The sequence below is a fragment of the Giraffa tippelskirchi genome, chromosome 9 (genome assembly GCF_054371585.1).
Source record: "Giraffa tippelskirchi isolate mGirTip1 chromosome 9, T2T-mGirTip1v1.2.pri, whole genome shotgun sequence".
Lineage (NCBI taxonomy): Eukaryota > Metazoa > Chordata > Mammalia > Artiodactyla > Giraffidae > Giraffa > Giraffa tippelskirchi.
In genome coordinates this window covers 10,689,909-10,717,362 of record NC_137283.1, presented here as the reverse complement: position 1 = coordinate 10,717,362, position 27,454 = coordinate 10,689,909, and the positions used below count along the sequence as shown (strand labels likewise).

The 27,454-nt window shown below is 42.4% G+C and overlaps 1 protein-coding gene across 9 annotated transcripts in view; it reads right to left on the bottom strand.

Moving 5' to 3' along the window:
* ITGA9 (integrin subunit alpha 9) overlaps positions 1–27,454 on the bottom strand; it is a 435,888-nt gene that overhangs the window by 207,364 nt on the left and 201,070 nt on the right. For all 9 annotated transcript variants that reach the window (XR_014064603.1, XM_081527242.1, XM_081527243.1 and 6 more), the window contains one exon: positions 5,077–5,227. Coding sequence is in view for 8 of the 9 variants with exons in the window: in XM_081527242.1 (XP_081383368.1) it covers positions 5,077–5,227 (151 nt within the window). In the remaining variant the exon portion in view is untranslated. The remainder of the gene's footprint in view (positions 1–5,076; positions 5,228–27,454) is intronic.

Sequence of the window (27,454 nt, the reverse complement as noted above, 5' to 3'; positions counted from 1 at the left end):
AGTACAGTCCCTGACACTTAGCAGGTACTTAATCACTGCTGTCCAAACAACTCCATTCCTGTTCCACTGATGCAAGAAGGGCTAAGTCCCCGGGTGCCAAGTGGCACCAAGGCAAGAAATGACAACTCGACTTGATCTTGACTCTGTTGCCACATGACTATATGACTCCAGAGGGCACTGTTGATATTATATTCTGTGGAACTGTGCTCTGGGGTGTTGCTCACCTATAGCTGAAGGTGAATGTGATCCGAAAGTTGTGTGATGCAATTATGTTCCAAACCATGTTTTCTCCATTCTTCCTCATTCTCTCTTTTAGCTTTACATAGGTGAGAAAACAGTTAGCAGATGGTCACCCATGTACAGCCCACATTTTTATAAGCAGTCTCCCCTTAAAGGAAGGAATCAGAACAAATCTAAAAGGAGACTTGCATGAGATAGAAAAATCCATCTCAGGTCATATTTTTTGTTCAGTCTCAGAAACTGAGACATCATTAATTGTGTGCTGATAGAAAAGACTGGAGACCTTGGAGGCAGGGCCTGGGCTCCGAGTTGCTTTGTGACTCTGGAAAAAAGTGACAGATAGCCATCACCCACATATCTATCCACCCATATCACCTGTTCAGGTGAGGCGCCTACACAGGTGACCCTTGAGCTGAGATGCGAGGTTGGGACAGTTCACTAAACAAACTGGGGTTGAGGTATTCCTGGGTAAAGGCAGCTTCAGCAAGAAATTATGAGTGGATTCAAGGGTGTGCGGGGGGGATGGTGGCTATGAGGCTGGGAGGAGGGGAGGCAGGAAAGACCAGGCTGGGAAGGGCCTCTCATGAACAGCTGAGGAGCCTGAGATCCATCCTAAAGAATGTGAAGCAGGAGGAGTAATAAGATTAAATTTCTTCTCAAATTTTTATGGTAAAACTGAGATTATAGGCTTATTTTATGTTAACATTCAAAATTATTATTTACCAAGGCAATAATTATTATTTCACATTTGCTTACTATTTTAAATATTCGTGAAAGTTGCTTTTGCTTACTTTTTTGTTTATTTGGCTTTAACACACTTTTTATCCCACAATATGCTATATATGTAAGTAACCATTTCTCAGGAGGAGTTTCATGGGTATTTAGGCTCTCATGGCTTTTGCTCAGATGCTGCCAGTGCCTTGCTCATGTTCCCCAGAACCATCCCAGGGGCTGGTCACTTGAGGCCAGTCCCCTTCCAGGCTCAAAGCTCCCCCATCTCTCTGCCTGAGTTGTTTCCTGGCCCCAGGAAAGGAAATACGGCCCAGAGCCAGGGAAGGCTGCAAAGGCTGGACAGACAGTTAATGCCTTTGGAGTGATTCTCCATGGGTGAGAAACAGGGGTTGGTAGATAAACCCTCCAGCAGCTTCCTTACCCTGCACAGCAATGATTCTGAAGGGTGTTCTAGACTCTGCCTCTCAGAGGATCGGCAGCAGGACAGAGCACGAACTGCCCACAGCACAACCTGCCCTTCTGTGTACACTTTCCCGTCTTGTCCCTTTTCATCAAAACTCATCACTCCCACACTGTGCCCGCCCCCCCCCCCCCCATCAAGACCATTCTCTAACTACCTGTACCACAGTCATTGTGTCCAGGTCTGCTTTGGGGGGAGTCCAAACTAGAAGAGTTAGTAGACTTCACAAATTCTTTTATATCCAAAGCTATCCTTATTTTGCTTTCACCATGGAGGGCAAGTTAGCTGGGTATAGAATTCTTACTTTACTATGGAACACAATCTAATTATTGCTATTAATGTTACAAAAGCTGGAGAAGAATGAGTTTCTTTGTTTTCTGTTAGGTATGGGTAGCATCATTTTTATACTGCAAAAACTGAAATGTGATGAAGCTGTATGTAAACATTAAACCATTTTTAACACTTTTGCCTGATGTCTGCAGCACCATTCACAAAAATGGGGATTCTTTTTTGCTGTCTACTCAGGTCTTCTATTCCAGTGATTCTGGAACCATTTCCATTTGCTGATTCTCCAGCCTTCACCTTCCATATCCAGTCTTCACTGCCATCCTTCTCCACTGCTCTGTTCTTTTTCTCTAAATTCTCAGAGATCTCCTCAAATACGTCTTCCACAACAATGAATCAGTTTCCCGTATTGCTAATTCTGCTCCTTTCTGATCATAACAAATATTTTAATTCTGTCACTGCCCTCTTGGTTTCATTATAATACTTCCTAATCCCACCCACAAACTTTTTTTTTGCTTCTCTCTCAGCCCTTTCCATTTTCCTCTCAGTCCATTGTTCTACTATCTGATCATTTACTGGGTTCACTTTTTTTTTTTTCCTTAAATTTCACTAAGAAAACAGATGTTCTGTAAAATTTACTTTTGCTTTCTATTAATAGTCTTTTAAAAGATATGCTTTCCCTCTGTTTCTGGAATTATACTTTTCTTATTTAACACACTAGGACCTTTTTGTAGGGCCCATGCTGGTTCTGGTAGGTCTATCAGTGTGGGTGGGCCCCTTCCTGTCTCACTCATTACCCACCTACATATTGTTAAAAACTTTCTCTGGGCTGAATGATGCCACTTATATTCCCCAATTAATTAACTTTGCAGTTGTGGTTGTAGTCACAGGAGGGGATTTTTTTTTCTTTATTATTCCTTCTCCTACTGCACTGAAGGGTGTCTCACCCATATGCTTTTCTAGCTGGCCCTGCCTCTGCAGCCACTACATGATATGATGTCTCTGTGCTTGCCACCTTTCTTGGACAAATGCCCACCACAGCCCAAAGAGCCCGATACCCTGCCAGCTTTCTGCCAAATTGAAACCTAATGCCCCCTGTGCCAAAGGTTTTAAAGGTCACTGGGACTCAATGGCAAACAGATAAAAATGCGCTCTCACTGGCCCCATGATCAGCTACAGTAGCCAATAACACACCTGTGTCCTTCTCAGGTACATCGTCCTTGACTGACTGAGTCCCCTTATCCAGGATGTCTCCCCAGTGGTTAACAATGATGATGGGGTGGAAGGGAAGTGCTCCCCTTCCACTTCAAGGGGGACAATTCTGCTGATTAATTTATGCTCTAGGGCACCCTCCATCTCTTTTTACCCCCCAGACAGACCAGGGCTGGTTTGGGATTTTGTACCCTTCCTAAGGCCTTTCTGCCCCATCCTGCTTCCCTCACTTTGTTTCTCCTGAGAACATTCCTCCAATAAATCAGGTGTGCCCAGATTACATGCAGTAAGGAGGGAATGGGGAAATGTATGAAAAACCCATGTTGTATAGTAGCTGATCAATAAATGCAACTTCCCATTCCCCAAATAATTATAGGATTAAGGATAGGATCATTTGCTCATACTAACTGCTCTAAAAGGTAGTCATCACAATATTATTCAAAAGATAATAAAACTGGAACTAATATAAACATCCAATAGCATGAATTCATAGGCAATCCATACTATATCCTATGATAAAATATTATACAGTCTTCAAGCCAAAAAGAAAAACATGGTGAAGGGAAATAAAGTAAGATGCAGGAGGCTACTTTGTTTATAAAATAATACCACGAAGTCATATATACTAACAGTGAGGCCAGCTCTGAGCTTTCTAGAACAGAGATAATGAAGCTTAGTTGGTTATAAGGATGCCTGTGTCTACAGATAGAAACAAGCTAAAATGCTCTGGAAAAGCACAGCTATTCCTAATTCTGAGGCAGAGAGAGAGTTCTTCCATGGGCTTGAGTGTGGGACAGTGATGACGCAGTCACCAGTTATCATAAAGATGGGTTCCACAGGTCTGGTCCCTGAGTGAACCCCTCTCCCCCTACCCATCCTCCTAGTCCCCATAGGAAGATGGCATCACGGCACATGACGTTCTGTAAAAGAGATTCTGTCCATAGCCAAGTAACAGAACTCTATGGATACTTGATTCTCTCTGGACTGAGAGTAAATCAGGGACAATTTTGGGGGTTTAGAGGGGCTGGAAAGTATGCTCTTCTTGCATTCAATGCTTCTGTGGCCTCCACTGTGCTGGAGCTCCAGAAGCTATGTGGCATCAGAGTCTGAGCTGATCTCTTGGGAAGTTCTTGGACTGCCATTCTAGATGTCCATATGCTTCAGCTGCCCTGTAAGCTAGGCAGGGTTGGCACGTCCTGATCAAACTATTGAGCCTGACAGGACCTGTGCCTGGACAAAGGCTGCCCACAGTCCGAAGGTTGGCCTAGCGCTCACCTGTGGGCGGGGCCAAGGTTCACCTCAGAAAGTGATTTTGGCTCCATTTCTACATAGACATCAAGGTGCTGCAGTTCACTGCTGTGAACATTTTGAAAAGCTGTAAAAGTTCCCATCAGAAGATCTGCCCACAGGTAGACAACCTGTCTATCCACAGGTAGACAACCTCCATGGAAGGACGTCTGAGTCCAATCATTCCTCCTGCTTGCCTGTGGATGAGGTCTGTTACTCTTTCTTCCCCAAAGTGGTTCACTGAGGGGGATTATGGAACAGAAGAGAAAACCAGGTCCTTTTTCCTTTCTGAGTCATGCTATTTAAACGTCATTCAAATAAATTAAATTGCTCTTAAAAACTCACTCAATTCATGGAAATAATTTAATTTCCTTAATTCACTAAAATATTTCAGGAATAAGTCAATATGCCAAAGCAGAGGCTGATGTTCATGACCCTTGAATGGAAAACATCAAAGGCATCACTGGCGCTAACGCATGTGATAAGCAGTGATTTGCTTTCATTTCTTATCTGGTCTTTCACAACCACTGCTGACCTAAAGCATGAATTCTGTAGAACATGTGCGTGCCAGAGATGATGACTATATCATCTTAGAAAAGGGGCCAGAATACAACTGCATGGAGAGGATTTCACAAGATAGAAGGGACAGGAGGTGGTGTCAAATACAGACATGGCTCCAATGCACAGTGGGTATTTAGTTTCTTCTTTGGCTTTACCAACAATGCTTTCTAAGTCTAGGAGGAAATCATTGTAATAATTCCAAATGAGCCTCCACACAAAGGAACAGTATTTGCAAGATCACTGCATATTCCAGGCTATGATGAAATTCAGCAAATGCATTAGACACAGGGCCTTCTTACCTTCTGCCACATGTTGATGAAGAAGAGCTCCCGGGAAACGTTGAATGACACGTTGGCATCATATGCATCATCTCCGAGGTTGGAGATGGAGATATTTAGGGAGATATTCTTCACAGCCCCCAGAGCTAGATATGGGGTTTTCTCATCAACGCTAAAAGGAAAAATGAACAGCAATGAGTGCATTAAAACTTTCACTAATATATTAGCAACATGGAATGTAGCAGGTAGTTGAGAGCAGGGTAGGCAGGTGGGAGAAACTCCTCTGGATCAGGACTACAAGTCCCAGGAACCCACTAATTAGCCATGTGTTCTGGGATACCCAGTCAGCCCCCATGGGCCTCAGCTTCCACATCTAAGCACGGGGGGTTCTGTGGTATGTAGCCTAACTCACTCACTAGGCTGTCCTATGGCTCATGTGAAATCTAGTGTATCCAACTTGGAAAATTATAACACATTTAATAACCTAATCGACTTCCCTGGTGGCTCAAACGGTAAAGCGTCTGCCTACAATGTGGGAGACCCAGGTTCAATTCCTGGGTCACGTAGATCTCCTGGAGAAGGAAATGGCAACCCACTCCAGTATTCTTGCCTGGAAAATCCCATGGACAGAGGAGCCTGGTAGGCCACAGTCCATGGGGTCACAAAGAGTAGGACACGACTGAGCAACTTCACTTTCACTTTCTTCCAATAGCCTAATCATGGGTTTTGGTTATAGGGTAATTCACTCAAATATTTCTGAGCACCTACGACATGCCAATCACTAATTTATGTGCTAGAGAAAGCAGTGAAAAAGAGAGTTCTTGCCTTCCTATAGCTTTAAGGAGACAAAAAACATATATGCAAAGAATCAAATATACAGGTCAGATTGTGGTAAGAGCAATGGAGAAAAGTTACAAAGGGTAAGAAGGATAGAAGGCACCATAGTTGGAGGGAGAGTAGGGTGCAATTTTAAATAAGCTGGTCAGAGAAGCTCCATTGATGAGGTGACCTCTCAGTAGAAACCGGAAGGAAGAGAGATAGCAAGGTGCACAGTATTTGGGAACTAGCAAAGGAGAAGTCATGCCTGGTGTGTTCAAGGATGGCAAGGAGACTAGTGTGGTTGGAGAGGAATGAGTGAGGGGCAGAGTGGGGAGGGGAATGGGCTTAGTGGTGAAGGGATGGAGTCATCACAAGGACCTTAGTTTGCCTCTGAGACAGGAGATCCTGCAGGGCTCTGAACAGGGGATGATATGGTCTGACTTCCATATTTAAAGGCTCACACTGGCTGTGATATGCACGGTGAGTATACTCAGTCAGAGGGAAAAAGAGAGCCTGGTGAGAAGGTTATTATAATAATTTAGGTGTAACAAAATGGCAGCTCAGACCATGGGGGTAGAAGCTGAGGTTATATTCTAGATGTTTCAAAAGTTGTGCCAATATATTTTGCTCACGGATTGGAAGAAGGGTGTTCAGGAAAGAAAACAGTCAAGGATGGCTGCAAGAATTTTAGATTCAACAACTGGAAGGAAAGAGGTGTCACTTATCAAGATGCAAAAGATCAAAGGTATAGAAGGTCAGCAGAGAGCATTCAAATGCCTACTGGATTTTTAAGAAGAGATGCTGAGACAGATGGATGTAAGGGTCTAGAGTGGAAGCAGGGGATCGGGGCCGGAGATATGCATTTGAGGTGGATTACAAGTGACCACTAGGGAATGCATGTAAATAGAGAAGGGGGCCTCACACTTAGGAGTTAAAGATGATGATAAGCCAGCAAAGGAGACAGAAAAAGAGTGAATAAGGAGATAGGAGAAAAACCAAGACAGACAGTCTCCAAGCAGCCACATGTTTCAAGAAAGGAGTAATCAGTTTCATCAAATGTGGAAAACTAACATGAAAAATTAGAACTGGCTATTGGAATTAGCCATCTGGAGGTCACTGGTGATCTTGATAAGAACTTCTGAAGTGCAGTGTCAGGGATAAAGCCTGACTGGAGTTGGTCTAAGAGAGGTAGGGCTAGAAGAAATGAAAACAGTGGGTATAGCCAATTCTTTGGAGGAGTTTTTCAGTAAAGGAAAGCAGAGAAATAGGATGACAGCTGGTGGGGAAAATGGGCTCAAAGGAACTGCTTTTTTATTTTCAGAAAGGAATTGACATGGCATATTTACATGATACTGGGAAGGATCTACTAGACAGAGGGCAAGTAATGAAGATATGACAAGGCACAGTTGCTGGGTGGCCTGGTGAACAAATAGAGGGGCTGGCCTCAGCTGGTATGAAGTGAGAAAATGGGGCACATGGCCCAGATGCCTCAGTAGAAGCGTGGTAGGAAGAAATGAAAGTTCCCCTGGGAATGCCTCTACTTTGCAGTGAAATAAAAGCAGAGTCCAAGACCGGGAAGGGAGAGGAAGAGGGAGGAATGTTTGAAGAATGACGAGATGGAGGGAAATGGCAGCCCAGCAGAGTTGTGGGGTAAATAGACCATCAACGAGATGAAGATGATGGTGGTGAGGATGATGGTGGTGACAAGGATGAAGACACACATAAGACTGACAATTATTAGGTGATGTGAGCTTCAGACAAAATCACCCTGGAGAACAGTCTTTGACTGGCCAACCAGTTAGTGGCAGATGTGATAAAGCCTACGAGGGTTTGAGTGACGGATGTGCAAGTGTGCATGCCAAGTTGCTTCAGTCGTGTCTGAGTCTTTGTGACCTTATGGATGTAGCCTGCCAGGCTCCTCTGTCCATGGGATTTTCCAGGCAAGAATATTGGAGTGGGTAGCCATTCCCTTCTCCAAGGGATCTTCCAGAGCCCAAGAAATCCAACCCGCGTCTCCTGCATTGGCAAGCGGGTTCTTTACCACCAGCGCCAGCTGAGAAACCCTGAATGATGGATAGTTGCTATTTTTGGCCACACAGGATCCGTTTCAGGATCCTGTTTGGAGAGAATCTCAAGATAGGTAGGAGGGGAAGATAGGCAGTAGAGGGGGCATACCCTGCCTATGCTCTCCTTTTGGTCATGAAAGTGTGGGCACTTAACTAAGTGCAGTCATGTAATCTAAAGGTAGTCAAGTGGCCTCAGCGTGGGTGGTAGATGCTGCCAACTGGGGCCATGAATTCTGAGGACTGCCCAAAGACACTAGGGCTCTCTGAGATCATCTAAGGCAGTTGCAGAGGAGTTGAGAGCCCAGAGTTGGCATCCTGGGCTAAGCCTTGCCTCCCCTTTCTGCCTAGGTTCTGAAACATACCCTTCCAACAAATTCCTTTTCCACTTAAATTATTATGTTCATTGCTGTTTGCAACCATTAATACAGCATGAAAGAGAAGAGAACTCTCCAAAATCTCAGTAGGCTATAATGCTTTGAAATATGGATTTTTGCAGGAGAGGGATCATCATTACCCATCTATGAAGAGAGGACCTCACTTTCCTACATGCCTGGCATGTCAACAAGAATAACATGTGTAATGAGAGATCTAATGGCCTTGCTTTTGGAAGCAACAGCTCTGAGGAAACAAACAAGATGTGAAAAATTAACTTGGAGAAAAGCTTCAAATTCTTGAATGGCCTCCAACAAATGAAGACCTTAACCTCAAGTTATTGTGGCAATTATTTATTATTGTTGGCCATTTTCATTTGAAACAATTGATGGGTTATTTCTGTCCTCCTGTTTGCTTTTGTAAGATTAAAGGAGTAATCCTCAGGCCTTGAAGAGTTATGAGAGTGTTAGCCTCACTTTATCTCAAGAAGGAATTGCATAAGCACCCACAAGTAGCTGCAGAAAGTGTCCACCGTTTCCAAATGGAATATTAAGCATACAGACAAGAGAGAAAAGCTGAGGACAATAGGGCAGGGGCTGCCTCCTCACACCAGTGTTGTTGTTCATGTGACCAGCCTCCTACCCTCGTGTATAAATGGCAAGGGATATCTAACCTTTTGCCAGCCCCTAAAGCTCAGGCCTCTGTCACTGAATCATGCAGCAAGGTCATTCCCAGAATTTCAAAGTCAAGCGATACAAACATGGCTGTATGATTAAGGAAAGCCAGGGACCTTCCAGGGCCAAAAGCGAACTCAGATGTTTTAACAAAAGAATCCTTAAAGCTGTTTTCACTCTTTCCCCACATCTAAAAATCCATGTACAATCCATTAGTACATCTCTGCTTCCAAAGCTATTCTTAGAAATGCAATGCAATGTAATTTGCCTGGTGCTGGGTATTTTCAAACAAGTTGTCCTCAAACCTACAACAGTATGAAAAGCTCCTGATGTCAGTTCCATTTTTAGAGATGAGGAAATCGAGATGCCGTGAGATAAGGTGGCCAAGTTGCTGGGCTCAGAATTCAGTGCCTCCCATCCCTCTCCACCACAGCCCACGTCCTCCAGCCCCTCTCACTCCCCTAGAAAGTCCTTTCTGGTCTCCCTTCTGAGTGAAATAAGTCTCCCGATTAGGAGTTTCTTCAGTCCCAGGACTCCACCAGTTCTTCATGGCATTTCCCAAGGCTGGGTTGACATATTTATTCATGGGCTATTTGATTAAGGATGATCTCTTCCCCCAGCTAGGATCTAGGCACCAGAAGACAGGAACCTATTTCTGGTTTTGCTTGTTATTGAACCCGCAGGGATAAAATGGTGCCTAATGTAGTAGTATTCAACAAACTCTTGTTGAATGAATGAAAGAATGAATGGCATGGACAACATCCCACAACAGATTGTCGGCTCAACCTTCACATTTATAGGTGAAGATGCTGAGCCCCCCACAGGGGAGCCCACTTTGATCAAGGTAACCTGGGCACAAAGGCACTGAGCTGGAACTAACGCCAAACTGCCTTCGTCACAAAGGCTGTCTGAGCCATAGCTCTTATATAAACTTCACCTCAGTCAGAAAGGGCTTTGGCAAGAAATGTCTTTTAATGAAATCAGAAAAAAACAGGATTCCACAAAGACCAGCCCCTCAGACAGGACTGCTGAAAGAATAAAATGGTGAGGCACAGTGTTTTTGTGCCATACATTCCACGGGTGCTTTCTGATTTGTTGAAGAACAATCTTTCTAATTTTCAAGGTATTTTAGTCCCTGAGAAATTTTCCCATTAATTCCAATTTGCTTGCACAGTCTTTTAAGTGGGTCAGGTTTCTATGTACACCAATGACTCGTGTACTTTTATACGAAAATCATGATTAGTCATTAACATAAGGTACAAACTGTACAGTTTCTATAAAGCTTATCTTACAGCATATATCTGAGCTATCTGAAAGGAGTACTCAAGGCTGTATATTGTCACCCTGCTTATTTAACATATGCAGAGTACATCATGCAAAATGCCAGGCTGGATGAAGCACAAGCTGGAATCAAGATTGCCTGAAGAAATATCAGTAATATCAGATATGCAGATGATACCACCCTTTGGGCAGAAAGCGAAGAGGAACTGAAGAGCCTGTTGATGAAAGTGAAAGAGAAGAGTAAAAAAGCTAGCTTAAAACTCAACATTCAGAAAACTAAGATTATGGCATTCGGTCCCATAGCTTCATGGCAAATAGATGGGGAAACAGTGGAAACAGTGGCTGACTATTTTTTGGGCTCCAAAATCACTGCAGATGGTGATTGCAGCCATGAAATTAAAAGATGCTTACTTCTTGGAAGGAAAGTTATGACCAACATAGACAGCATATTAAAAAGCAGAGACATTACTTTGCCAACAAAGGTCAGTCTAGTCAAAGCTATGGTTTTTCCAATAGTCATGTGTGGATGTGAGAGTTGGGCTATAAAAAAAGCTGAGCACTGAAGAATTGATGCTTTGGAACTGTGGTATTGGAGAAGACTCTTGAGAGTCCCTTGGACTGCAAGGAGATCCAACCAGTCCATCCTAAAGGAGATCAGTCATGGGTGTTCATTGGAAGGACTGATGTTGAAGCTGAAACTCCAATACTTTGGCCACCTCATGTGAACAGTTCACTCACTGGAAAAGACCCTGATGCTGGGAAGGATTGGGGGCAGGAGGAGAAGGGGATGACAGAGGATGAGATGGTTGGATGGCATCACCAACTCTATGGACGTGAGTTTGGGCAAGCTCCAGGAGTTGGTGATGGACAGGGAAGCCTCGCATGCTGTGGTCCATGGGGTTGCAAAGAGTTGGACATGACTGAGTAACTGAACTGAACTGAACAGCATACATACAGCCTGCTGGAAACATCTTGCTCATTTGTTATTAGAAAGAATACGTATAACTGTCCTGATACATCTTACAGTAGCTGTTTGTGAACATGGTAGGTTTACATTGAAGCTGAGCATTAATTCATTCAATACTGCAAATGTCAGATGCTGCTACTGGCATCTTGGTGACCATGTGATACCTCAGGATCACTGTAGAACCTGTACTCTGAGCTTACTCATTACCATACATGAAAAGTACATACCATTCAAAATTCCCTACTGGGTAAATGCAATACATTGACATATCAAATCATTATATGCTGAACCACTAAAGGCCACTGAAGCAAATTTTTCCTTTTCTACCATCACAGAAACAGTTGTATGCAGACAATTTTTTGGTGAAGATTCTGAGGAAAGAAACTAAAGCAGCTGAAAAGTATTTGATAATTTTCTATTAAATCATTTTAGACTCTCCTTAAGTATTAAACATATAAACCATGATCTTATTTAAATAACTGTGGTTAAAATCTATCTTCCATAAAATATAATCCTTTCATTTTTTTTTTTTTTGAATCTAGTTTAAAAAGAGCCTGTTCAGTTCAGTTCAGTCACTCAGTCGTGTCCGACTCTTTGCGACCCCATGGACCACAGTATGCCAGGCCTCCCTGTCCATCGCCAACTCCCGGAGTCTACCCAAACTCATCTTCATTGAGTAGGTGATGCCATCCAGCCATCTGATCCTCTGTCGTCCCCTTCTCCTCATGCCTTCAATCTTTCCCAGCACCAGGGTCATTTCAAATGAGTTAGCTCTTCGCATCAGGTGGTCAAAGTATTGGCATTTCAGCTTCAGCATCAGTCCTTCCAATGAACACTCAGGACTGATCTCCTTCAGGATGGACTGGTTGGATCTCCTTGCAGTCCAAGGGACTCTCAAGAGTTTTCTCCAACACCACAGTACAAAAACATCAAATCTTCGGCGCTTAGCTTTCGTTATAGTCCAACTCTCACATCCATACATGACTACTGGAAAAACCATAGCCTTGACTAGACGGACCTTTGTTGGCAAAGTAATGTCTCTGCTTTTTAATATGCTATCTAGGTTGGTCATAACTTTCCTTCCAAGCAGTAATCATCTTTTAATTTCATGGCTGCAATCACCATCTGCAGTGATTTTGGAGCCCTCAAAAATTAAAGTCTCTCACTGTTTCCACTGTTTGCCCATATATTTGCTGTGAAGTGATGGGACTGGATGCCATGATCTTAGTTTTCTGAATGTTGAGTTTTAAGCCAACTTTTTCACTCTTCTCTTTCACTTTCATCAAGAGGCTCTTTAGTTCTTCTTCGCTTTCTGCCCTAAGGATGGTGTCATCTGCATATCTGATATTATTGATATTTCTTCAGGCAATCTTGATTCCAGCTTGTGCTTCATCCAGCCTAGCATTTCTCATGATGTACTCTGCATATAAGTTGAATAAGCAGGGTGACAACATACAGCCTTGATGTACTCCTTTTCCTATTTGGAACCAATCTGTTGTTCCATGTCCAGTTCTAACTGTTGCTTCCTGACCTGCATACAGGTTTCTCAAGAGGCAGTTCAGGCAGCCTGGTATTCCCATCTCTTGAAGAATTTTCCAGAGTTTATTGTGATCCACACAGTCAAAGGCTTTGGCATAGTCAATAAAGCAGAAATAGATGTTTTTTCTGGAACTCTCTTGCTTTTTCGATGATCTAGCAGATGTTGGGAGAAGGCAATGGCACCCCACTCCAGTACTCTTGCCTGGAAAATCCCATGGACAGAAGTGCCTGGTGGGCTGCAGTCCATGGGGTCGCTAAGAGTCAGACACGGCTGAGCGACTTCACTTCCACTTTTCCCTTTCATGCACTGGAGAAGGAAATGGCAACCCACTCCAGTATTCTTGCCTGGAGAATCCCAGGGATGGCGGAGCCTGGTGGGCTGCCGTCTGTGGGGTAGCACAGAGTCGGACACGACTGAAGCAACTTAGCAGCAGCAGCAGCGGATGTTGGCAACTTGATCTCTGGTTCCTCTGCCTTTTCTAAAACCAGCTTGAATATCTGGAAGTTCACGGTTCACGTGAACCAGGCTGTAGCCTGGCTTGGAGAATTATTACTTTACTAGTGTGTGAGATGAGTGCAATCGTGCAGTAGTTTGAGCATTCTTTGGCATTGCCTTTCTTTGGGAAAAGGAGACTGAGTAAAGTATACTAAGACATACTAATCCAATTGAGTGTATTCCAATCAACTGTGTTTGAGTTTGCAAAACTTCATTATACTGCTATTAGGACTGGCGTTATATTTGTGACCCACAGCTATATTTGATAATGACAACTATGATAATAGTATGGTTAGTGTGCTACTAAATTGTGCCTAACTCTTTGCGACCCCATGGGCTGTAGCCCTCCAGGCTCCTCTGTCCATGGGATTTTTCAGACAAGAATATTGAAGTGGGTTGCCATTTCTTCCCCCAGGGGATCTTCCTGACCCAGGGATAGAACCCCTGTCTCCTGCATTAATGGGCAGATTCCTTACCACTGAGTCATCTGGAAACCCATTCACAGATAACTGCCTTGTTGTGGTGAAGAGGCTTGTGTAACTCAAAGAAGCTATGAGCCCTGCCATGTAGGGCCACCCAAGACGGACGGGTCATAGTTGAGAGTTCTGACAAAACAAGACCCACTGTAAGAGGGAATGGAAACCACCCCAGTATACTTGCCGTGAGAACCTCATCAACTGTTTAAAAAGACAAAAAGATCTGACCCAGGTCAGAAGGTTTCCAATATGCTACTGGGGAAGAGTGGAGGAAAACTACTAATAGCCCCAGAAAAAATGAAGCCCCAGAAAGAATCAATGCTCAGCTGTGGATGTGTCTGGTGATGGAAATAAAATCTGATGCTGAAAAATACTGCATAGGAATCTGGAATGTTAGGTCCATGAATCAAGGTAAATTGAACATGGTCAACCAGGAGATGGTAAGAATAAACACTGACATCTTAGGAATCTGTGAACTAAAATGGACAGGAATGGGCAAATTTAATTCAGATGACCATTATATCTACTACTGTGGGCAAGAATCCCATAGAAGAAATGGAGTAGCCTCATAATCAACAAAACAGTCCAAAATGCTGTACTTGGGTGCAACCTCAAAAATGACAGAATTATCTTGGTTCATTTCCAAGGCAAGTCATTCAACATCACAGTAATCCAAGTCTATGGCCCTACCACCAATGCCAAAGAAGCTGAAGTTGATCAGTTCTATGAAGACCTAGAAGACCTCTTACAACTAACACTAAAGAAATATGTTCTATTCATCATTTGGCATTGGAATGCAAAAGCAGGAAGTCAAGAGATACCTGAAGTAACAGGTAAGTTTGGCCTTGGAGTACAAAATGAAGCAGAGCAAAGGGTACCTGAATTCTGCCAAGAGAATGCACTGGTCACAGCAAGCTCCCTTTTTCAACAACACAAAAGACTACTTTACACATGGCCATCACCAAATGGTCAATACCCAAATCAAATTGATTACATTCTTTGTAGCCAAAGACGGAGAAGCTGTATACAGTCATCAAAAACAAGACCTGGAGCTGACTGTGGCTCAGATAATCGTTTCTCATAGCAAAATTTGGGCTTAAAATAAACAAAGTGTGGAAAACCACTAGGCCATCCAGGTAGGACTTAAATCAAATCCCCTATGAATATGCAGCAGAGGTGATGAATAGATTCAAGGGATTAGATCTAGATAACAGTGTGCCTGAAGAACTATGGACAGAGTTCCATAATATGGTACAGAAGGCATCGAACAAAACCATTCCAAGGAAAAAAGAAGGCAAACTGGTTTTGTGAGGAGGCTTTACAAATAGCTGAAGAAAGAAGAGAAGCAAAAAGCACGGAAGAAAGGGAAAGGTACACCCAAATAAATGCAGAGTTCCAAAGAATAGCAAGACGAGACAAGAAGGCCTTCTTCAATGAATAATGCTTAAAAATAGAGGAAAACAACAGAAGGGTAAAGACTAGAGATCTCTTCAGGAAAACTGGAAATATCAAGGGAATATTTTGCCCAAAGATGGGCACAATAAAGGACAGAAATGGTAGAGACCTAGTAGAAGCTGAAGCAATCAAGAAGAGATGGGAAGAATACATGGAAGAACTGTACAAAAAAGATCTTAATAAACCTGATAACCACGATGTTGTGGTCAGTCAGCAAGAGCCAGACATTCTGGAGTGCAAAGTCAAGTGGGCCTTAGGAAGCACTGCTGTCAATAAAGCTAGTGAATGTGATGGAATTCCAGTAGAGCTATTCAAAACTCTAAAAGATGATGCTATCAAAGTATTGCACTCAATATGTCAGCAAATCTGGAGGACACAGCAGTGGCCACAGGACTGCAAAATGTCAATCCTCATCCCAATTCCCAAGAAGAGAGTACTAAAAAATGTTTAAACCATCGGACAATTGCACTCATCACCCATGCTAAGGTCATACTTAAAATCTTGCATGCTAGGCTTCAGTATTATGTGAACCAAGAACTTCCAGACATCCAAGCTGGGTTTTAGAAAAGAGGAGGAACCAGAGATCAAATTGCCAACATTTGCAGGATCACAGAGAAAGCAAAGGAATTCCAGAAAAACACATACCTCTGTTTCATCGACTATGCTAAAGCCTTTGACTGTGTAGATCATAACAAACTGTGCAAAGCTCTTAAAGAGATGGGAATACCAGACCATCTTACCTGTCTCCTGAGAAACCTGTATGTTGGTCAAGAAGCAACAGTTAGAACCCTATATGGAACAACTGATTGGTTCAAGATTGAGAAAGGAATACAACATGGCTGTCTGTTGTCACCCTGTTTGTTTAACTTATATGCTGAGCAAATCATGAGAAATGCCAGGCTGGATGAGTTATAAACTGGGATTAAGATAGGCAGGAGAAACATCAACAATCTCAGATATGCAGATGATACCACTCTAATGGCAGAAAGCAAAGAGGAACTAAAGATGAAGGTGAAGGAGGAGGCTGAAAAAGCTGGCTTAAAACTAAACATTAAAAAAACAACAACTAAGATCATGCATCAAGCTCCACTACTTCATGGTAAATAGAAGGGGAAAAGGTGGAAGCAGTGACAGATTTCCTCTTCTTGGGCTCTAAAATCACTGCAGGTGGTGACTGCAGCCATGAAATAAGAAGATGATTGCTTCTTGGCAGGAAAGCAAACAAGTGTGTTGAAAAGCAGAGAGAGACATCACTCTGTCAAGAAAGGTCCACATAGTCAAGGCTGTGGTCTTCCCAGTGGTCATGTATGGTTGTGAGAGCTGGACCGTAAAGAAGGCAGAGCACCGAAGAATTGATGACTCCTGAGAGTCCCTTGGACAGCAAAGAGATCAAACCAGTCAATCTTAGGGGAAATCAACCCTGAATACTCATTGGAAGGACTGATGCTGAAGCTGAAGCTAAAGTATTTTGGTCACCTGATACAAACAGCCAATCCATTGGAAAAGTCCCTGATGCTGGGAAAGACTGAGGGCAGAGGCAGAAGAGGGAGTCAGAGGATGAGATGGCTGGATAGTATCACCGATGCAATAGACATGAACTTGGGCAAACTCCAGGAGATGGAGAGGGACAGGGAGGCCTGGCATGCTGCAGTCCATGGGGTGGTAAAGAGTCAGACACAACTGGGCAACTGAACAACAACAATATCTGCAAAGCGCAGGATAATAGTGCAGGGCAGTCAGATCCATCTATTCTTCCTTCCCTGCCTTCCTCCGTCCATCCTCCAGTCTATCCTCCCTCTCTTTCTCTTTCTAATCATTTATCTAGCCATCACCTTTTAAAACTACCTGTTCAACTGAGGCACCACAGATACAAATTCCATCCCTCAGGAAGTTCACAGTCCAGTGGAGGAAACAAACATATGAGATATAAGTTGATGTCAATATGTGCTAAGAGATAAGGAAACATCCTATGAGATCCTTTATGTGATGAGAGTACTAAGAAGGGATTCTGAAGGGACAGTGAGGTTAGAAGTAGGCCATGGGGGATATTAGGCAAGGTATTATCAAGGAAGTGAACCATGAATCCTACAATTAATGGGATGATAGCTCTGTCAACAAAAATGTGGCTGATTGACTATTCATACACATACATGCACACACCCTAGTTCTTCCATTCATGGAAATCATATTAAAAAGAACACTGTAAAGCAGAACATATTCTCCCATAGGAGAAATTGGGGTTGCATTCCTGAGTAAGGATTCAGCATCCAACACATCACAGATATCCTCAACAATGCGCCATAAAAGCAATGACATAAATTATAGCCACTGCAATTTAAAATCATAAACAATGATGCCTATTCTTAAAAATGAGCAGACATGATAAAATCAGAAATGGAATTCGACAGCTGAATGGGAACTCATTTGAGTTATCATTTTGCAGATAAAGGCCAGAATTAGCCACTTTCCTGAGGCCACACAGCAGACAGCGCCAGAGCCAGGCAGCCATCCTAATTTCTGGTCCAGCGATCCTCCTTCTATGCCCATTACTCCTGAAGTACATAAACATACAACTACATGGTCTAAAATTTACATAAAACTTATTTGGGTATAAGATGAGAAACAAAATTACAGTTGCCTTCTCACCACTTCGAATATTTAGAACACTGAGTGGTATCATCTCCTTACGAAAGCTATTGGGGGTGCTTATTTTCCTCTTGACAATTTTCCTTGAAATTGGTAGAGGCAATCAGGATGATTCCAGATGCCTTCAGCAGCTTTGCTGGGCAATCTCCTTCTTTGCACTTTGTTGACAACTATCAGAGCCTTTTAACAATTAGTGCTTAAAATTACAAACATGAAAAAAAAAAACATAAAACCACAGTTGCTCATCTAATGTCTTCCTATGAGAAATATGAGCACAAAGTAACAAATAAACTGAGTATTATGTGAAGGAGCTGCACCATGAAGTGGATAAGAGAAGTCATGCCAAAGGAACAGGTGTTGGATAAGATGCAAGAGAAATACAAAGTGAAGAAATCACTGTAGACTGAAGTTATCACAAGAAGTTCCATAAGAGATGTAGAAATGAGTCACATCTCACAAGGATAAGGGCATGAGTGGTGGATAAAAAGGAAGGACATTTCAGGCAGAGAAAAAAAAAAACAGATATAGGAATAGAAATGACTCAGAAATAATAAGAAAAGAGGCAGGACATTCTTAGCAAAATGATGGCTAGAAGGCGTAGAATATGTAGGATGTGCCCAGATTCCCATGGACCTTGAATGTCAGAGTTCTGAGTTTATTCTTGTAGGCCAGTAAACTTTACAGTCATCTTAGGTCATTAATGCCAAGTGTGTTGCAAGTCATTTGATAATACATAATAAGGCACCAAAGTGAAGGTATTGCAAAACATAGTAGGCTATGGGTGGTTCTGCTTCTGTTCCTAGGGGCCTTTTCACTACAGCCTCCAAGGCTGCAATTCTATCTGCTACCATCCCCATCTTTTACTGGAGGACTTTTTTTGCTGCAGGTCAGTTAAGTGCCTAAGAATTAACCCACTGATATTCTCTGTAGCAGTCCTCAACCAATGACTGAAGGGAACTGGCATGTAATTACCCCAGCTTCCTTGTTGAGTGAGAGGGTCAACCCTGAAGCGCAAGTTCCAGATCTGTGCTGTCAGATACTGTAGTCACAGGACACATGTACCTTCTGAGCACTGACAATGTGACAGATCTGAATTAGTATAAAAGACAACATCAGATTCCAAAGACTCAGTGCAATAAAACAAACAAGGATTTAAAAATCTCAATCATTGCTTTTGCATTAATGACATGTTTAAGTGATTTTTGACATACAAAATAAAATTTGTCACATAAGGTTCCACTTTAATTTTTCAATGTGACTACCAGAAAGCAGTCAGAAAGTTCAAAATTGCCTATATGGCTTACATTATATTTCTATTTGCCAGAAATGTTCTAGCCTCTCAGTAAATTCTACATATTTTATTTTTAATATATTGCTGACTTGTGACTAGTTTTCAGTAGTACAGTTTTGCTCATATGAAGCAGAGGTCTAGGATAAATAAATTGGGGTAAAAACAAAATTGAGTATTTAAAGACATAAAATTGATAATATTTAGTTCCCTGAAACTCACTCAATGGTAAAAGGCTGTAATAAATATTGTAAAGTATATTTTTTTAAAAAAGGCATCCCACATATGTACTTTTCTTCCTCAGAAAGTAATTTTGAGTTTTACCAAAATCTGATGCCCCAAGTTGAGCACTGGGCAGGTGAACCTCACGGGTTACATGTGACATGGTAGGAGAAAGAAAGGAAGCCACACAGATCTAGGCCATAAGGAATGCCTTGAGTTGTCCCATCTGTGCAGTGAAGGAAGAATTTATATGCGGACTCCAGTTATTGGTTGATGGCTGATGTGGGAGAGAGAGGGCATCTATTCCAGCATCTCTGGCCCACTGCCCAGTGGGCAGAGCAGGCAGACAGATGCAGTTTCTGGAGCCAGACACCAGGCCTGCACACAAGAGTAAAGAGATCTGACATCACTGACAGTGCCTGCTGATGGGGACCCTACACCATCTTTACGACCCAGTGAATGAGGCCTTGAGGTCTGTTGCTGGCAGGTCACATTAGCTAATCCTGTTATCTTTGACCACCTGGAAGGGGCTCAAGGCTGTGGAGAAACCCCTCTCCAACCCTTGTGATCCACATTCCGTTCACTTTCCTTCTTGTGCAACTGTCACAAGGATCCAACTCAGATGCCACAGTCTCCATTTCTTTCCACGGATCTCGGAAACATGGGTATGGATGACTGAATACATCCCTTACCCAGACCTGACTACCAATGGGTTGCACCAAGGGTGCTGTTCTGGTTGTCTATGACTGGAAATTGCTCTTAAAAGTAGACTAGGGCTGTCCCAGCCCTAATCTAGTGCACCTTAAGACAGACAGGATACCACCCTTGCTGAATCTGAGGGTGGTATCTGAATTTCTGAGCTTCCTCAGTGCAATTCACTTTGAGAAGAATGACTAGGGACCAATATGAGAAAATATTCAGATGGCAGCAAGCACAAGTTTATGAGCCCATTTCCGCAAAGCATGCACTCCGTAACGCTGTCCTTAGCTTCCCAACCCAGGAACACAGTTGCCAATACCTCCAAGGTGCAAGTGTTGACACCACTTTGTCATAAAATGTCATCATGATTATTACGCTTCAGCCTCTGTTCACCCTACAGGCTGAGTGCTTTTATAGTTAAGCCTACTGCTGTATATGAGAGTTGGTCCAAAGCCCCTGAGTTTTCATTACAGAAGCACTTGCATTCAAAGAGCCAGGTTGGAGGCCTCTCCTCTGTGATACAGGCAACTTCTTAGCAATCTAAACTAAACCATATAAAAACTCATTTTCAAAATCCCAACATTTCAAAGAACAAAGCTGCCAACATCAGCCTTAGAAATAAGATGCTAGTGGAAATGCCCTCACCACATTCTGTACACACAGAGGATTATGAAGAATAAGCTATGTCCTGAGGAGTAAATGATAAAAACATCTCCAAGAGAGATGCAATAACACACCCATTTTTATAAGATCAAAGTTTAGAGACTCATGGTCTTTCAAAGCTGAAATGGACTCCAGAACTGATTATACAGCAATCTCCTCCCTATTTTGCAGACAAAGACATTGAGTACAAAATAACGTAAGTGGCTTAAGAACTTATTGTGTCACTTTTGGTAGTATCACTTTACCTAGTGGCCATGCCAGGATTCAAACCCACTGCACCAGTAAATGTCTAGCTTAGAAAACAGAGTCCATGTCAGGTAGTTCTCTGGAAGGGATTAAAACGAGGAATTGGGTACAAAGCTGCTAGAAGAACCAAAAGAGAAAACAAGGGGAGATGAGGAAAACCAGAGATTAAAAGCAACTATTAGAAGATAGAGGGACAGTGGGTGGAGGTTGTGACCAGAGCTGGGACTGCCCAGAAGGGGATGAGACCACAGAGGGGACATAGGTATTGCCAGAGATGTTGCAAGAAGTGGGTGGGGTTGGGGAGAAATACCTTGACTTTTCTCCTCCTTTTTCCCCCCTAACCTCTCACCCAGTGCTCTCATTGCCCAAATTTAACAGGAAGTTTGCTGGCAAAGGAGCCTGGGACAGGTAGTTTTCCAGAGTTAGGCCCCCTAGGAGCAGAGCAAAGAAAGGTGGTGAACGGATCGATGCTCTATGGTTTTAGATTCTTAGTCCCTTACTCTTGGCTTGTAATAAGTTAAGGAAGCTATCCTTCCCCCAATTCTCTCATGGTGGATTCTGCACAAGGAAACCTTGAGTTCCAGCAAGGGACTACAAAGCATTCAGTCAAAAATCCCTCTTACCTACAGGGATGGAATTGTTTTTGTCTTGATGGCTTATTTTAGTTAGTTTACTTTGTTTGCTACTTAGTTTAATTAGTTTTACTGCCTATTCTAGTACCTCTCACTGAAACATGAAACTATAAATTCAAATATCAATTGTCACTGTCATGAAAAATCATTAAAGTTTCCTGATTTTGAAGGTTATAGCTATTGTGGCAAGCATTTAGGAATTTATTTTATTAACCAAGACCATTAAGAAAGATATCACTTCTTTTTTTTGGTAAAAACATTCTTTTGGTCAAAAAAAAAAAAAAAACAACAACAAGAAACACCCAAAAAAGATACTACCTGAAAGGTACAATTTTGACTAGATTTAAGAAATCAAATCTAACCTTGTTTTATATTTTAATATACTCTTGAATGGTAAGAGCTGTTACTTATGCCCAATTATTTGTCTTGTCCTGTGGTTATCCTACGGCTGGCCCCACATAAGCCCAGGATGTGGGCACCTCCTGTAGTTTACAGCCTCACCCCAGAATCACCTGCTTCAGCTGATTTGATAATCCTCATACTGACCACCTCAGGATCCCCTTATTTACATGCTGCAACATGTTTCACTGTGTTCAAAACTTAAGGCCACATCTGGGACCCACCTGCTTCTCAGGTGTGCCCAATCCACATACCTCTGCCACCACTCAGCCTCTCCTCCTGACCTTGGTTTCCCTGGATACATACCCCAGTCATCTGGGCCAGGCTTCAGCTGAATCCCTGGATCACTTACACAGCTTGTTCCAGGCCCCCAACTAGCATCTATCTGGGCATTTGTCTCCTTTCAAATACTCATTAAGAGTCCCTTGGATTAAAGACCTAAATGTATGACCAGAAACTATAAAAACTCTTAGAGGAAAACATAGGCAGAACACCCGATGACATAAATCAAAGCAAGATCCTCTATGATCCACCTCCTAGAGTAATGGAAATAAAAACAAAAGTAAACAAGTGGAACCTGATTAAACTTAAAAGCTTTTGCATAGCAAAGGAAACTACAAACAAGGTGAAAAGACAACCTTAGAATGGGAGAAAGTAAAAGCAAACGAAACAACTGACAAAGGATTAATTTCTAAAATATACAAGCAGCTCATGCAATTCAATGCCAGAAAAACAAATCAAAAAGTGGGGAAAAGACTTAAACAGACATTTCTCCAAAAAAGACATACAGATGGCTAACAAACACATGAAAAGATACTCAACACTGCTCATTTTAGAGAAATACAAAACTACAATGAGATATCACCTCACACTAATCAGAATGGCCATCATCAACAGTCTACAAACAATAAATGCTGGAGAGGGTGTGGAGAAAAGGAACACTCTTGCACTGATGGTGGGAATGTAAATTGATACAGCCACTATGAAAGATGGTATGGAGATTCCTTAAGAAACTAGGAATAAAAATACCATATGACCCAGCAATCTCACTCCTAGGCATATACCCTAAAGAAACCAAAATTGAAAAAGACACATGTATCCCACTGTTCACTGCAGCACTATTTATAATAGCTAGAACATGGAAGCAAACTAGATGTCCATCAACAGATGAATGGATAAAGAAGTTGTGGTACATATACACAATGGAATATTACTCAGCCATAAAAAGGCACACATTTGAGTCAGTTCTGATGAGGTGGATGAACTTAGAACCTATTATACAGAGTGAAGTGAATCAGAAAGAGAAAGATAAATATATTCTAACGCACAGATATGGAATCTAGAAAAATGGTACTGAAGAATTTATTTACAGGGCAGCAATGGAGAAACAGACATAGAGAATAGACTTATGGACACGGGGAGAGGGGAGGAGAGGGTGAGCTGTATGGAAAGAGTAACATGGAAACTTACATTACCACATGTAAAATAGACAGCCAACGGGAATTTGCTGTATGGCTCAGGAAACTCAAACAGGGGCTCTGTATCAATCTAGAGGGGTGGGATGGTGTGGGAGATGAGAGGGAGGTTCAAAAGGAAGGGGATACTTGTATACCTATGGCTGATTCATATTGAGGGTTGACAGAAAACAACAAAATTCTGTAAAGCAATTATCCTTCAATAAAAAAATTAATTAAAAAAAACAAACAAACAACTTGGACTGTAAGAATATCAAACCAGACAATCCTAAGGAAATCAACCCTGAAATGTTCACCGGAAGGACTGCTTCTGAAGCTCCACTACTTTGGCCATCTGATGAGAAGAGCTGACTCATTGAAAAAATCCCTGATGCTGGGAAAGACTGACAGCAGGAGGAGAAGGAGGCGGCAGAGGATGCGATGGCTAGATACCATCATTAACTCAATGGACATGAATTTGAGCAAAATCCAGGAGACAGTGGAGGACAAAGGAGCCTGGTGTGCTGTAGTCCCTGGGGTCACAAAGAGTCGGAGATGACTTACCTACTGAACAATAACAACAAAGCTTTTGTTTTAAATCCATCACTTTAAGAAGCTTTAATATTTATATTGCTTGTGTCTTCAAAATCTACATAAACCAAAAAAAAAAAAAACCCCTGCATACACCAATAATAATCCTCTGTTAAACAGAATCTGCTATCTCTCTGGATATAGGTTGTAACATTCTCCAACAGTGGGCTACTATGCATAGAGTTTGAGATGTGCTTCTTGTCTTGTCATGCTTTATAAATCCCTTCTAATCACGCAAAACAGGCCCGCATGGCTGTTAACTCCAGAGATCACGGGGCACCTCTGTAAGGTATGTCAACTAAAGCTTACAGTGGGTCAGGGAAATGATTCCTGGGAGTAAATTTCTGCTTTGAAAACCACTTATATGAAACCAGAAATGTCTGTATCTCTTGCATACATACCCCCTTAGGATGGTTTTATGCTCATAAAGTAAGTGAAAAGTATTTACTAAGATGAGCTGAGCTAAATCAGTGGTTTCCCTAGCAACATTCAGATCATCCATGTAAAAACGTGTTACTTTAAAAAATAAATAATACGTCTATGTCCTCATTGACTTTGCTAGCATCAATGTGGCCTCAACTTTGGCTCATTTAATAACTCATTTAGTTATAGAATCAGTATTTGCTTCAAAGGCTACTTTCTTATTAACGAGGCAAACATGAGAAGCCCAAGGGCCCGCCTTGTCCCTTCAAGCAGCTTAAGCTCCCCCCTCCTGCCCCATCTGCTTAACTGTGAAAAGAACTGCTGGTTCCCAGCGAACAGAGGAATTCAAATCCTCATCAGCCTTGACTTGAGGAGTAGTTTCCGGAATCACTAAATCTTACGACATCTGGAACAAATCAGGTTCACTCACTGTAACAACTGGATTAAAGACAAAGAATACTTTGGGGGGCAGAGGAATTCCCCAAATTTGCGGGCTGCCCAGAGGTCTGATGTCATGGTAGGGATGGTGTGTGGTGATGGATGACCTGACCAGCAGTGGCCCGGTGCCACCCTGTGCCACACACGCCGCCCGTCAAACCCGGCCACCACACATTCAAAATGCAAACAGAGGGCCTACATTTCACGGTCACTGGCAGGCCAGACAACTCAAGACAGCCCAAGTCAGCAGGGCTACTGTAGTCCCTCCATCAGTAATTCTTAATGGCCATCATTTTTCCCTGTTTCTGGCTCAAGAACCAAATAGAGGATGTAAATGGTCACAGACAATAAAGTGTATTGAAATTACAAGCCTACTTGGATTTGGAACCTTCTTCCTGTGAGGTGAGCAGTCTCAGGGACCAGAGGAAAGTGGCTCTTTCCACCTGGGTCCCCAAAGGTAGAAACAAGAATAGACACACCAGGTGCAGCACTTCGAACAATCGCAAATGCCCATGTGTCCACAAAGTGGCTGCCACATTCACCACGATGCCCAGGTTTTCTGCTATGGACCTGAAGTGTTGGTTTTCTAGAGCTCACCTAAGGTGTAAGAGACAGTCAGCTGTGTCTTTAACAAACTCAAACAAGGAATGAATGTTTACTTCATCACCAGGGTATTGTAGATGCTGGGAGATACAGGGTCAGGCAAACACTTTCTCCAGGAGCATCCAAGTTCGGTCTCACATTAAAAAAAAAAACACAGAAAAATGTAACCAGCCTTATAATAAAGTCTCAGTCCTGGATATTATAATAAAAATCTTTTGTCTATTCCAGTAAGCAGAGCAAAATGTTTGTTTCTCTAACATGTATCTTTCCCCAAAATCAGGGAAAACTTCTAGAATTGGGATTTTTAAACTATTTTTATGTCACCAGATACTCTTGGCAGTCTAGTGAATTGAACAGACCCCTTCTCAAAATGTTTTTAAATGCATAAAATGAAAAAGAGAGTTACAAAGAAACCAGCTATATAAAAATATAGTGATAATTTTGTTACAAATATGTGGTTTATGAATATGCGTTCTTTCAAAGGTAACACTGAATAATAAGGTTTGGGGTGGATCATACTGCTTCCATAACTTTGACATGGGGATGAATGTGAATGATACATTGAAATACCTTCAACAATGAAACTTGATGTAAACATATCAGTGATTTTTATATGTGACAGCCACAGGTCCTGCTAACATTACTCTGCTCTGTTGACTATGATGCTAAACTTCACCATGGTGCTAAATTTTACTCTGAAGTTAGTGAAAATTAAGCTGTGACTATTTTCCTATCGAAGTTCACAGACCCCATGAATTCTATGCACAGACCACCAAGGGATTTGGACCAGGTTAGAAACCTCTGTCCTATGGCAGGTGAGAGGGAGGGACTGACTCAATGCTGATGAGTCACCAGTGATGATGAAAGGTCAGGTGGAGGGAGGGATGGACAGCATGCTTAGCCTCCGACACAGGGAGGAAAAGAAGTGCATTTCTCAAAGGTGTAGGATAAAAGATTTGCAACTGCTACTGGTTTCCTTCACCTTAATCCTCCTGTCCTGGGACTAACCATGAGCCATTTTTAAAACTGACGAACCTGGAGAGGCTGGACAGAGAGGTGCGTAAATGAAATGTTCTCCTTCTTGGCTCAGGAAGTTAAATAGATTGTGTTCTTTCACACAAATGATAATTTTCTCCCAGAAAAAAAAATACGAAAACTTAAAAAAAAATCTTTTTTTTTTTTTTCTTGAAGGAATACAATTGTGGACTGAAACAATGGCATTCACCTCTTGTTCAAATCTCATATCACAGAAAACATTCTTAAAAAAGAGCCAGTGCTCCTAGGGAAAAAGGCTGCTCATGCCACCTGAATATCATGCATCTTTCATGCCCTGAGGACTGTATCTGCCCTTGGCTCCCACTGGGAGGGTATTTTGCAGTGAAAGCCATCTCTCACAGCGGCCCCTCTCCTTTATCCCAGTGTCTTGGAAGGAAGGTTATGGCCAACCTAGATAGCATATTTAAAAGCAGAGACATTACTTTGCCAACAAAAGTCCGTCTAGTCAAGGCTATGGTTTTTCCAGTGGTCATGTATGGATGTGAGAGTTGGACGGTGAAGAATGCTGAGCGCCGAAGAATTGATGCTTTTGAACTGTGGTGTTGGAGAAGACTCTTGAGAGTCCCTTGGACTGCAAGGAGATCCAATCAACCATCCTAAAAGAGATCAATCCTGGGTGTTCATTGGAAGGTCTGATGTTGAAGCTGAAACTCCAATACTTTGGCCACCTCATGTGAAGGGTTGACTCATTGGAAAAGACCCTGATGCTGGGTAGGATTGGGGGCGGGAGGAGAAGGGGATGACAGAGGATGAGATGGCTGGATGGCATCACCGACTCGATGGACATGGGTTTGGGTAAGCTCTAGGAGTTGGTGATGGACAGGGAGGCCTGGCGTGCTGCGATTCATGGGGTTGCAAAGAGTCGGACACGACTGAGCGACTGAACTGAACTGA